The sequence below is a fragment of the Alligator mississippiensis genome, chromosome 1, assembly GCF_030867095.1.
Source record: "Alligator mississippiensis isolate rAllMis1 chromosome 1, rAllMis1, whole genome shotgun sequence".
Classification (NCBI taxonomy): domain Eukaryota; kingdom Metazoa; phylum Chordata; order Crocodylia; family Alligatoridae; genus Alligator; species Alligator mississippiensis.
In genome coordinates, this window is record NC_081824.1 from 95010628 (window position 1) to 95022931 (window position 12304).

Below are 12304 nucleotides of genomic sequence, written 5' to 3' on the forward strand. Positions count from 1 at the left end.
CTTAAGGCTGACTGTCTTCAGAAGGGTCTGGCATAGATCTACCTATGGTTTCTAAATGCAATAAGTTAAGTAGGTGCCGTTTTGGTGTATGGAGCCCCCAGTGGACTGGGGCTGTTGGGGAGAGGAAGGGAGGTGGGTCAGTGAATAGATCTTTTACAAAGTGGCTTGCAGCTTGAAAACATTGGAAACCCACTTGATTAGACTTTGATTAGGTAAGTCCCCATGACTGCAAGTCATTCTCTCCCTATCACAGGAGGGTGGCTTTCTAGCTCTTATTTGCAATTGTACCATTGGCTCTGACTCGTCCTCCTGGCAAAACCTAGTTCTGTCTTCAACTCTGAAAGCAGCACATGGAGAGCACTGACTGACTGTTGTTTGTCTCAAAGTCCTGATGACAGATGGCATTTAATTGGGGACAATTCGGCAGTCTGCCGGTACTTTCTATAAGCACCATTATCAAGAGTACATGACAATGAGAAACTTTTGTGAGGGAAGGGCATTCAGCGCTGGAACACAGGCCAATGAGTTCATTGTTCTCTCTCTCCATGATGCAGCCCTGTACCATTATGCTGTGCTTTCAAAATATTTGTAACCCTTCGAGAAACCAGAAGTATCAGTAGCTGGTGTTGCCTTTGAGGGAACAAACTAGTAACATGGTTTTGGGGATATGCCAATTACAGCCTGGGGACCTTAGTCCATCTGCTGCAGCCACCACCTGAAGAAGAGCCAATGTCGGCATGAAAATGTTGGCCCGTTGACTTAGTTCCACAATGGGTATTGCCTCAGGGGTGCTTGATTCAGTTGTTGTCCTTCTCTGTATCCTGGCAGGGACTGGCGTGCCATTAAGAGGCAAGCTACACAGACATTAGGGGAGACGTAGCAAAAGGGAACTTGCTGCTGCCCATTACTTGACTCAGAACAACACTGTGACTGGCAGGGTGGGAGGCATGCTGATAGGACTTGCTTTACCAGGGTCAGCAATGAGGGGGAGGCAGCTTGGAGTCAGTCAGAAGGCAGTACAGGGTGGTTGGTGCCTTAGAAACCAACTTGTGTGGAAAGACATAAGCTTTCATGCGTGATGGCCTACTTCATTGCTCTCTCTGACAAAACCTTATGCCTTTCTGAACAAGCTAGTTTCCAAGGGCTAAATAGAAGGCTTAGGAGATTAATGAGGGAAAGAGTCCCACAGCATCTGTCTCCTCTTTTTCTTGCAATGCTGGACACTACAGATGTTATCAACCAAAAATGAAAATGACACTGTACACTGTGTAGGTCATGCTCTGCATCCAGAGAGATTGCACAAGTGCTTTACAAACCAATCTCTAGGGATTACTTTGCCAACCACTGAAATGGGGCCAACTCTGAGGTGGAAGGCACCAGCCTTTCCTCCCCTTAGCTTGTGACCTCTGATTTAAACCAGAGTTAGTAGAAGATGATTTTTTTTTGAGCATGAATACTCTTAGTGTGATATTATCCCCTCTTTAGATAAGGAGCCAGTTGATCCAAGAGCGCAGTCTAAAACTGGATGCTTTCCAGCGTGTGGACGAATTGCAGGGTCAGGTTTATGATTTGGAAGCTGGAGCTTACCAGAAAAGCTCACCTGGAGGTAAGGAACGTGTAATTGCATTTTTTTTTAAAAAGAAAAATGGGATGGGCAATCTAAACAAGGCCAATAGGTTAATAGTGTGGTTTATCACCACCAGTTTGTCAAAATAATCTGCTTGCAAATGATTTTTGGAGAGTTTAGATGTGGGATGTGAGATGTTTATAGCTTGCAAGCTTCTTTTTAACTACAGACCCATCAGGAATATCTGTTTTGCTCTTTTGGCTGGAAGTCTCTCTGGAGAACAAAAGAACTGGACTGGGAGCTTTCTTAGCCCTAAATTAAAGGAGCAAGGATCTCCAAACTTTAATAAAGAGTCCTGTCTTCCCACCTCTGTTAAGTGTTTTGTAGCACCTGTTTAAGTTCTGTATCCTTTGGCCCTCCCCTCCTCAGCCCCACTGCTGTCTGTCCATTCCTTTCTTCTTGTGACAATGATAGTTCTTCAGTCAGCTACAGAAGACACCAAACAATCAGAAAAAACAGCCTGCAAGGCCACTTTTATATGCCATAAAAGGGCTACAAATCCAATTTTCCTTTGCTGGGTGCCTTTAAATATTTCTGTCAAAAGAAAGAAATGTCAGTTATGGCACTAATGAAGACAAAGCATGTATCAAAAGAGAAATAAAACACAGAGAGTCAATGAGTTTAGATGCAGCATAAACATACAGCATATGGAAATTCAGAGGATAAATTGGTGCAGTCTCATGATTCTGATTGATACTACTCAGCACAGCCCCTATGTGTTTAGTAACCACACCCCACGCTATTACAATCAGGCTTTATATACAGGCAGTCCTCAGTCTTATGACACAATCGGTTCCTGAAAACCACGTCTTAAGTTGAAATGTTGTAACTCGGAACCAACTTTCTCATAGGAAACAATGTTATAAATGGGGGATTGGTTCCTGAACCAAGGTCTGATACCCTGTTTTCACCAAATTAACCCAGAATTTTGTACTCAATCAATTATAGATGAGTAATATAGCTACATTAATGTATTTATATTGTAAATAGCAATCATATTGATTTGGAAAGACTTATTTGAGGAGACTTTGCTGGACGTTTTGAAGGGTTCACTTCTCAGGATCTTGACTGCAGGTTTTTCTGGAGTCTTGTCTGCTTTCTTAAAGAAAGTGTCCAAGGAAGTTTGGACAAATGATCTCCAGGGAAATGGGTGATGCAGAGAACTTGTTCACTGGTGTGGCTTGGCATCAGATCAAGCATTGTAAAGTCGAAACTGACATCAGAAAGTTGAAAGTGCCCCTTGGCTCAGCAAGGGCATTCAGCAACGCCTGAGGACTAAAAGGGGGGCACACAACCAGTGGAAGGGAGGAGCTATCACCAAGGAGGAGTACTCCACCTCGGCCCGGGAGTGTAGGACGGCTATTAGGAAGGCCAAGGCACCGATGGAACTCAGGCTAACTTCCAGGATTAAGGACAACAAAAAGTCCTTTTTCAAGTACATTGGGAGCAAGAAGAGGGCACCAGGCAATGTAGGGCCCCTGCAAGACGCAAACGGTAATCTTGTGGCTACACCAGACAAGAAAGCTGATATTTTTAACAGTTTCTCTGCCTCTGTTTTCCTGAACAGGGACCGGGATATCCCACCTACCAGAGGTAGGGACAATCTTGAGGATAGCTCTGTCAGGCCTTCAGTCAGTGCAGATGTAGTTCGGGATCTTCTGGAAGGGCTAGACATTTTAAATCTTCAGGTCCAGATGCCCTCCATCCAAGGGTGTTGAGGGAGCTGGCAGGGGTCATCGCGGAGCCCTTGGCCCGGCTGTATGAGTATGGTCATCTGGCCAGGTCCGGGGGATTGGAAACTGGCTAATGTGGTCCCAATTTTCAAGAGGAGGAGGGAGGAGGACCCAAGTAACTATAGGCCTGTAAGCCTCACCTCGGTGCTCAGGAAGATCTTGGAGAGGATCATCAAGGAGCACATCTGTGGGGGGCTAGCAAGGGATATCATGCTCAGGGGCAATCAGCATGGGTTCATCAAAGGCAGGTCCTGCCAGACCAACCTGATTGCCTTTTATGACCAAGTAACTAAATCCTTGGATGATGGTGTCGCTGTGGACGTAGTCTTTCTAGACTTTAAGAAGACCTTTGACACTGTCTCTCACCCCATCCTCATCAATAAATTAAGTGACTGCAGCATTGATGCCTGCACAGTTGGATGGGTAAAAAATTGGCTGATGGGACGCACCCAGAGAGTAGTGGTGGAGAGGTTGTACTCAACCTGGTGAGATGTGAGCAGTGGGGTACTCCAGGGCTCGGTCCTCAGGCCTGCACTGTTTAACATCTTCATCAGCGAGTTGGACAAGGGGGTGGAAAGCACGCTGTCCAAGTTTGCTGATGACACTAAGATGTGCAGCGAGGTGGACACACTCGAAGGGAGAGAGAGGCTGCAACTAGATTTAGACAGACTACAAAAGTGGGCAGACGAGAATAGGATGGGGTTCAATGTAGACAAATGCAGGGTGCTGCACCTTGGGAGAAGGAATCCTCAGCATACATACAGGCTGGGGAGTTCCCTTCTTGAAAGCACAGAGGCAGAAAAGGATCTTGGAGTTATTATTGACTCCAAGATGAACATGAGCCGCCAATGCCAGACTGCAGCCAGCAAGGCCAGCCATACCTTGTCATGCATCCAAAGGTGCATCTCAGGCTGGTCCAGAAAGGTGATACTCCCCCTCTATGTGACTTTGGTCAGGCTGCAGTTGGAGTACTGTGTCCAGTTCTGGGTGCTGCACTGCAAAAGGGATGTGGCCAGCCTGGAGAGGGTTCAGAGGAGGGCCACCCGCTTGGTGAGAGGGCAGCAGGACAGGCCCTATAAGGAAAGACTGAGAGCCCTGAACCTGTTCAGCCTCAGCAAGAGGAGGCTGAGGGGAGACCTAGTGGCTGCCTACAAGCTCATCAGGGGGGATCAACAGCAAATAGGCAGAGCTTTTTTCTCCCCAGCACCACCTGGGGTGATGAGGAACAGTGGTCATAAGCTGATGGAGCATAGGTTTAGGTTAGAGATCAGAAGGCAATATTTTACAGTTAGGGTGGCCAAAATCTGGAACCAACTTCCCAGGGAGGTGGTCCTGGGTCCCTACCTTGGCCAAATTCAAGAGGAGGTTGGATGATCACCTGTCTGGGGTGTTGTGAACCCAGCATTCATTCCTGCCTGTGGCAGGGGGTCAGGCTAGATGATCTGTTCAGGTTCCTCCTGACCCTAGCTACTATGAAACTATGGAAGAGGGTGTCAATTTATAAATGTTGTAACTGTGAAACCTTGTGACTTGAAACATTTTAAGTCGAGGGCTGCCTGTATATACAAAGGAAGATCATGTTATTAGAAAAGGGTCTGAACTAGAGAGCTGGAGTCTGCATTCAGATCATTTTAGATTTGGGGTGTGAATCAAGCTTTGACTTTCCAGTGAAAGGATTTGTTGGCAGCACTTTGGCATTGCCAATGCATTCCCACTTCAGCAGTGGGACCCTTACCCTGAAAGAGAGCCTGTTACATGCATTTAAATACACTGGGGTATATATGTCACACAAATAGGATTTGGTCACCATCTAGGCCTCTCCTAGAGGACAGTACCAGATTATATATATTGGGTCAGGCTGACTAGAGATGGTCTGTGACCGCATCTACTACAGTAGCACCAACCAACACAGGAGGCTGTCTTTGGAGTCCCTGATAGGGTTTAAACCATTGGGAACCCCCAGGAAGGGAAGTGGGGAGGGTCACCATCTATCCACTTGAATAGGAAGATAAGTAGGAGGGGAAGCTGGCACCTTTGTGGTAGTCCTCTGTGAGCTAAGAATCTTGTAAATGCCAGTTTACTGCTGATAAGCAACATGCTTGCAATGTCGGTGTGTATTGGAGAAGGCTTTCATTTGCATGTCCTCTACTCATGCTGACCTTGGTGGTGAAATGCTATACATTGGCAAGTTGCAGGATTAAACTGCATCTTGTGGTTTTGCCCTTTCTTTCATATTACTGCTATTGCATTGAAGTTGAGAGAAATGTCTTTGAGTGTTACAAAGTTAAGAAGGTTCCCAGGGGCAGTGAAAATATCTTTTGTATAAGACTTTAAAAAGGAAAAATATTCACCACTGCATGGACGGCAGAGGATTCTGAGCTGGTAGGAAATTGATCCCTGTCGATTAACTGCAGGGATCAAATTTCCCTCACATTTTTCCATTAATTGCCCACTTGAATCTCCACAGACTTTGTGGAATGGTGTTTTAATCACTGGGGGAACTGATGGTGTGCCTTTTGCCTGGAGGTTGATGGTAGTGACTAAAAACTGTCCAACTCAGTAGTCACAGGATATTATGATGTGATGCTTATTTTACTGGCCTGTCTGCAGGTGGGCATCTGTGGTATCATCCTGATTGGACAGGTGTTCACACCACAATAAATTCTTCATGTGCGCGCCGGGTCTGACCCGGGTCGCTTTCGTCGCTCTGCACGCGGGCTGTGGCCAGCAGCCCGGGCAGGCCGGATTGGAGAGGGCGGGTGCCGAGCTAGAATTAGGCACAGACACGTAACGGTTGATTTTAAGATTATTTTACTTACACTGAGATGGTCGCGGTGCAGGCTGAGAACTTGCTTGAGTTGCGGTTACAACGAAAAACACGAACACACGTGGAGGTTGCAAGGCTCCACGCAGACAGAACACGAACAATCACGTGGAGGTTGCTAGGCTCCACGCAGACAAACTCCGGATGTCCAGGACAAGCGCTCATTAAACTCGTCGTTACGTCTTATAGTAGGCTCCGTTCGAAGACGGGAAGAGGTGGGCGGTGGATCAGGCCGCCAAACCCCTCTGAGCGACACACAGGGTTTCTATTACCCTGCCGCGCACACCCAGAGTCCCCACGAGATGGATGCGGAGTCCTCTTCGGCTTGGGCAGAAACTGCTCAAGCCTCTTATACAGCTAGCAGGCCAATCGCTAGCCGCCACGTGTGAATAATTTAAAACCAGCCAATTGCGGGGCACAAATTTGCATACGACGAGCAGGAAACCTTTGCACCGTGCATTTCTGTGCTGCAAAGGAAATGCACCCTGCAAAGATCGCTGCAAAGTGGCGGGAACACTTCCCTGCACGCGGGTTCTCTGCGCAGCAGAACTCCTCCGTGCAACGAAGCGGTATACCCACAGGGATAATTCTTAGTGCCGAAGCGCGCGCGCGCGCGCGCGCGCGCGCACACAAAAAAATCAGACCTTTGGGTCATGACACTTCATTAGGCATCTTCTATGATTGCCAAAAAACTGAATGGGCCACCATGCAGCCTTAGCCTTGTGACAGTCACTCTGTATTGGGACTGAAACATATTGGTGGGGCTATCCTGTTGGTGTCCACATTACATCTGTTATGTGGATGAATTAAGGCTAGTCTCCAGCCCTGTCAGACACCTGTTGACATCCAGTTTGCAGCTTGGTAGAACCTAAGTTCTGAAAGGCCACATTGTTGTCTGTCTTCTTGATGACTGTTAATTCTTTAACTGTATTAAGTATGTTGTAAATGTTTTTCTTTTAAAAAGGTATGAGAAGGAAAACTACAAATCGTCTCTCTCTCAGTGCTGGCAGCACAAAAAGGTCTTTTTCAGGTAAAAGTAACCATCATTTCCTGCCAATGATCACTAATTCATATTTTCAGGAAATCCAGATTCTCAGCACGCAAAGGTTTATAACTAGTGCTAATTTGAATAAGGCACAGTTGTTCCCTTTAACTGTCATTATTCACCCTACAGTAATTCCCTGCATTACCCATTCATTGCAGTGTTCATATGCAAAGAGGGATGGTTGTTTTGTATGGCCACTGTACATAGTTATCACACCGGTTTGTAAGCAGCTTACTTTCTTAAAACTATCCTGGATGTTCACATCTACATAGTTACAGATCAGGAAGAAGCAGCTTTTGTACTCAAGTTAAATTGTAACTCCACTATGTATGTTGTAGGTTCTACAGCCTGGACTCAGCGTATGGTGGTTTCTGCATCTACTCTTCCCAGGGGTTACCAGCAGCATGTTTTGATTCCTGATGCAAAATGTAGCAATGTAACAGCAGGAACCACTCCAAGGCCAAAGACTGTGAGTAATGGTGGATTTATTAACAGGAGAATGGAGTAGGGCCTAGTTAGGGATGCTGTTAGACATCATTAATAGGTTCCTTCAGAGAGGTGCCTTTAAGTCATGGAATGGGGAAGATGAAATAACTGCAGACTTCTTATACCCGACTGCTGTCACAACAACACTCCCAATTCACTGCTAACTAGATTACAGGGATTTGGGGGGCTTCTAGCAGGCAATGTGCCAGAGAGAACTTCCTAGAAGATACTGGGCCCATGCAGGCCTAGGGATCACTTTGTAGAGCAGGTTTGGTTGCTGCGTGCAGCGAATCCTGTCATGAACCAACCTGTTCCACAAGCCATCCCTACTGCCACAACCCATCTTTGCTTTAGCTTTGGGAGCACCAGGAGAAAAATGAAGTCTGGACAGGGAGCAGAGCAGGAGGCATCTGCCTGTACTTGGGTCTAATACAGGTATGTCTATTCAGAGTTCAGTACTGGAGCATTACAACCAAATCACTTACCCTTACAGGTGCCCAGCAGATGGAGGGAGAGAGGGGTGGATACTCTCTTCCCAGGTCTGCCTGAAAACTCTCATCATGCCATCCTCCTACAGTCGCATGAACAACAGCTGGCCCCAAAGTGAAGCAAAATGGACTTTTAATCAGATGAGAGGGCTCTGGGTTTACAGAGCCAAAGGGATGTACAAATATATAGCAATGTGTGCTCTGACAGACAGCCCTTTGCTAGCATGAACTGGCAGTTGGAGTCCTTTTGTGTTATAAACAATGTACATATCTGGCAATAAAATGGAGATCTCTTGGAACAGTAACCATGCTCACTGATCTTGTGTGACATTTTTAGTTACATGTTGGAGCAAATCATTCTAACAATAAGTTGTGTGGAGGTGGTGCACTTCATTTCCTTTTGTGGCTTAGTGGGTAGGGGTGTGAATGAACAGGGTACCAGCAAGTGTGTTTTATATCAGAGTAAATGGGAAAGCTTGCTTTGTTTCACAATAGTAAGTTTGCAGTATAGCAGCACTAACTGAATTCTGAATGTAAATGCTTCTGTTTTTTTGGTTAGGATACTTTGAACCCTGTCACAATCGCAGAGAATGATATCCATCACCACCTTGGCACTGTTTGCTAAACAGCAGCTCTTTGCCATTGGAAGTTGCTGGGCTACAGACTAATATACAGGGAACTTTTTTGTAAGGCAAATTGACTTGTTGTTCACCCTGGCTTTATTATAACATTAGGTCAATTTTCTGAGGTTTAAATTAAGAAATGTGGTTTGTCATCACCAGGGATCTGGGTTTTCCATTACTGTGGAAAAAAATGTGGATTTTCCTATTTAAAGGAAAGGACCATGGGAACTAGAGGGTTCCCCTTGCAGGCTGGCAGCCTTCCAGCCTGCAAGTTGCTGCTTGGGGCTGGGGGGAGCAGGGGGCAGGGATGTCATGTGCACATACACATGGCTAGCATACAGCCAGATGGCATGATGGGAACAGCCTAGGAACCTGGATGCAGATAAGTCTATGGGAGTGGGGTTTGGAGGGCCAGGGTTTGGGGACTGTCCAGGAGAGACGGAGTGCGTGTGTGCGTGCGTGCGTGCTGCAGGGTGCCTGTCAGTACTGGGGGAAGATGTCCAGGCACTGGGTATGCAGTGGGGCAGGCGGACTGGGGCAGCGCTATCACTGGCAAGCCCAGCTGTGTACTGTTGCCAGCAGTATCCATCTAGAGGCACCTGTCCATCCAGTGGGAGAAGGGAATGGCAGAGAGCTGCATGGCTGGGCTGGTGGCACTAGGCCTGTGCTTTCAGGGGCAGGGTGGGGCAGAAAGGAGATGTTGCCCAGTTGGGGGGGGGGGGGGGGGAGGGCAGGGCATGGCCAGGTTGCCTGGCAGAGCAGGGGAGCCCCAGCCTGGGGCAGGGGGTGCCACAGGCCTCCGCTCCTTCTCCCTCCAGCCCATGCTGGGCTCAGACTTACTCTGCCTCTCAGACTGCACATGATGGGGCCTGGAGCCATACTCCTGCTGCCTGCAATGTGGCCAGGCCACAGCCATGCTCCACTTCACACTGCTGCTGTGGAGTATAGCACTGGTCCTCCCTGCTATGCTGTAACTCCAACACCAAGGCACCAGCATATCAGGGCTGCTCACTGTGCCACAAAGCAGCAGAGGGAACAACTGCAGCTGGACCTGCATCCTGGTGAGCAAAGAGGCAGGGAGAGCTCTGATTTAAAAAAAAAAAAAAAAAAAATATCAAATGCCAAAATATATAGGTATTAAGAATTTATTTTATTATGATTGCTGCACTGGTAGACTTCCAAATCACTTAAAATTGTAAATCTATCTGTAAAACATTGTGTTAAACTGATACAGGGTTTGGATACTGCTATGTATGGGTGTTTCATTATAGTTGCAGAAAAATGTGGATTTGGGGGTTTTTAGTCAGAGAATTGGGAATTTAATCAGAGAATTTGCCACTTTTAAAACAGAGAAGACCAGGATCCCTGGTTGTCACTTGCTATTTCTTGCAGTCCAATGCCACCCCAACCAAGATGAGTGGAGATGGAAAACCAACTCAGGGAAGACATGCCTGTTTCTATTCCTGGTGTGGGGTAAAGAGGAGCTTTCTTGTGGAAATAAAGTAGAGGAAAATAAAATAAAAGATACCAGCTATCTTTCAGAGCTGTTTAGTAAACAAACATCTCTGTGGCTGTAGAGGATAGGACTAAAAGTAATGTCCTCAAATTTTGGTAGGGGACATTTAGGATGGGAGATTAGGAGGAACTCTCTCAAGCATTGGAACAGGCTACCTAAAGAAACTATGGAAAAATCACCATTCTTGGAAGTTTTCAGGAGCAAGTTGCTGGACTAAGATGACATTGTGAGGTCTCTTCCAGCCCTACTTTCCTATGAACTTGTTTCCAAAGCCACAGTGACATTTTTCTCCAAAGAGGGGTGGATTAGGGACCTACTCTTTGCTTCAATTAGGCAGTTTTTAATTGAAATATTCATCATTTCACTCACCCTTCATTTAGCAGCAGCTGCTTAGTTCCTGTTGCAAGAATGCTTTTCTTGATCCTGTTGGAAGGAAACAGCTGGGTTTTACTACAGGAATATCATAACAGGATGTCCAATATCCTAAACTTAATTAAGGCAATCAGACCATACAAAACTGAGTTCAGTTGCACAGTTCTCCCATTTAACAATAACTTGAACAGCTATAACAAGGTATTTCATACTTCAGCAAGAGTGTCAGTAACTGATGCATTATTCACTAATGGATTGCCAAGAAAACCTGACTACAGTTTAGTGGCTGAATATATTTACTTGGGACTGCCCAAACTTCCAATTAAAACAAGCTGCACTTTCATTGAGTCATTCTTTTGCAGCTCTACAAGGTTTGGATTAAGCCTGGTGCTGATAAATATTTCTATCAGTGATTTGCAAACTAAATATAAAAAAAACTTAGGATAACATGAGGAGTAGTAGAAAGGTAAAATATAGAGCAGGCATGCAGTGCTATCTAGGCTGTTTGGTTAGGGTGGGTGCCCAAGCCATATATGTAGGATTGGGGGCAGAAGAACATTGAATGCAGAAGTGTAGTACTTCTCCAGTGGACAAGCAACTCAAAATTTGCTGTCAGTGCAATGCTGTGACAACTCTTGGTTATGTAAATAGAAGAGCAATATACATAGTTTAAGAGGATGGTGAAAATACCTGGAAATAGTGGAGCCAGAAAAATAACTTAAGCACTGGGGGGTGGAAAAATGCTTTCCATTGACAGTATGATTAATTAGGTTAGTTTATCAAGCAATCATTAAAGGTGACTTCATTAGGGTGTAACTTTAAAAAAAAAACAACAGCATTTTCTGTCATCAAACAGGCTTTTTAATAACTACAGGTTAAAGGTAAAACTGAATGAAAGTGGAAGCCAAATTATTAAAAAAAAAAACAAACAAAAAACCAAACAACACAAACCCAAAAAACCCTGCCCCCAACCACCGGAGCAAGTTATTGAAGGGAAGTGCTGAATTCTTTATTTTTTGCTGCCTTCAAAACAGACTTGGATGCTTTTCTGGAAGATGTTTCTAGTCACATACAGAAGGAATGAGCAAGTGAAGTTTCTGTAACTGCCTCTAGATCAGTTCGAAACCACATACTTAATGACAGTGTTACTTACAGAATCTAAAGAGCAAAACACGGCTGGAAGTAAATGTTTGGCAAGCCTACACCAATTAGTTTAAAACAAACAAACCAACCAACCAAAAAAACAAAAAAAACAAAACTAATACTGGAAATCGCAGAGAAAATATAGTACTCATTAGTATTTTTCCATCATCATAACTGGGAAAAAAAAAAAGTCAAGGCAGCTACAGAATGAGATGAGGATAAATTAGGTCAACTTCTGTTCTTAAGTAGTACATGTGCTTCACCATAACTTCAGCACCCTCTCCCCACCCCATTCATCCATACAAAGCTAATTCACTAAGACAGCATTCCAGCAGCTTACTTTAAGCTGCTGTGAATAAAAGCTGTGCTCATTAATGGCAATATTAATGTTGATATAGTCATGATGTCAAACTTCTGACCATGTATCCCAAGTCGATGATGTAGAAA

The 12304-nt window shown here is 45.3% G+C and overlaps 1 protein-coding gene across 6 annotated transcripts in view; it reads left to right on the forward strand.

The window, feature by feature from the left end:
* CCDC162 (uncharacterized) overlaps positions 1-8508 on the forward strand; it is a 153004-nt gene extending 144496 nt beyond the window's left edge. For 5 of the 6 annotated variants that reach the window (XM_059732782.1, XM_059732784.1, XM_019499889.2 and 2 more), the window contains 4 exons: positions 1486-1606; positions 7149-7214; positions 7568-7698; positions 8209-8508. In XM_059732782.1, coding sequence (XP_059588765.1) covers positions 1486-1606; positions 7149-7214; positions 7568-7698; positions 8209-8322 — 432 coding nt within the window. In that variant the 3' untranslated portion in view covers positions 8323-8508. The remainder of the gene's footprint in view (positions 1-1485; positions 1607-7148; positions 7215-7567; positions 7699-8208) is intronic. The other variant, XM_059732773.1, reaches the window with a different exon arrangement.
* The last annotated feature ends 3796 nt before the right edge of the window (positions 8509-12304 follow it).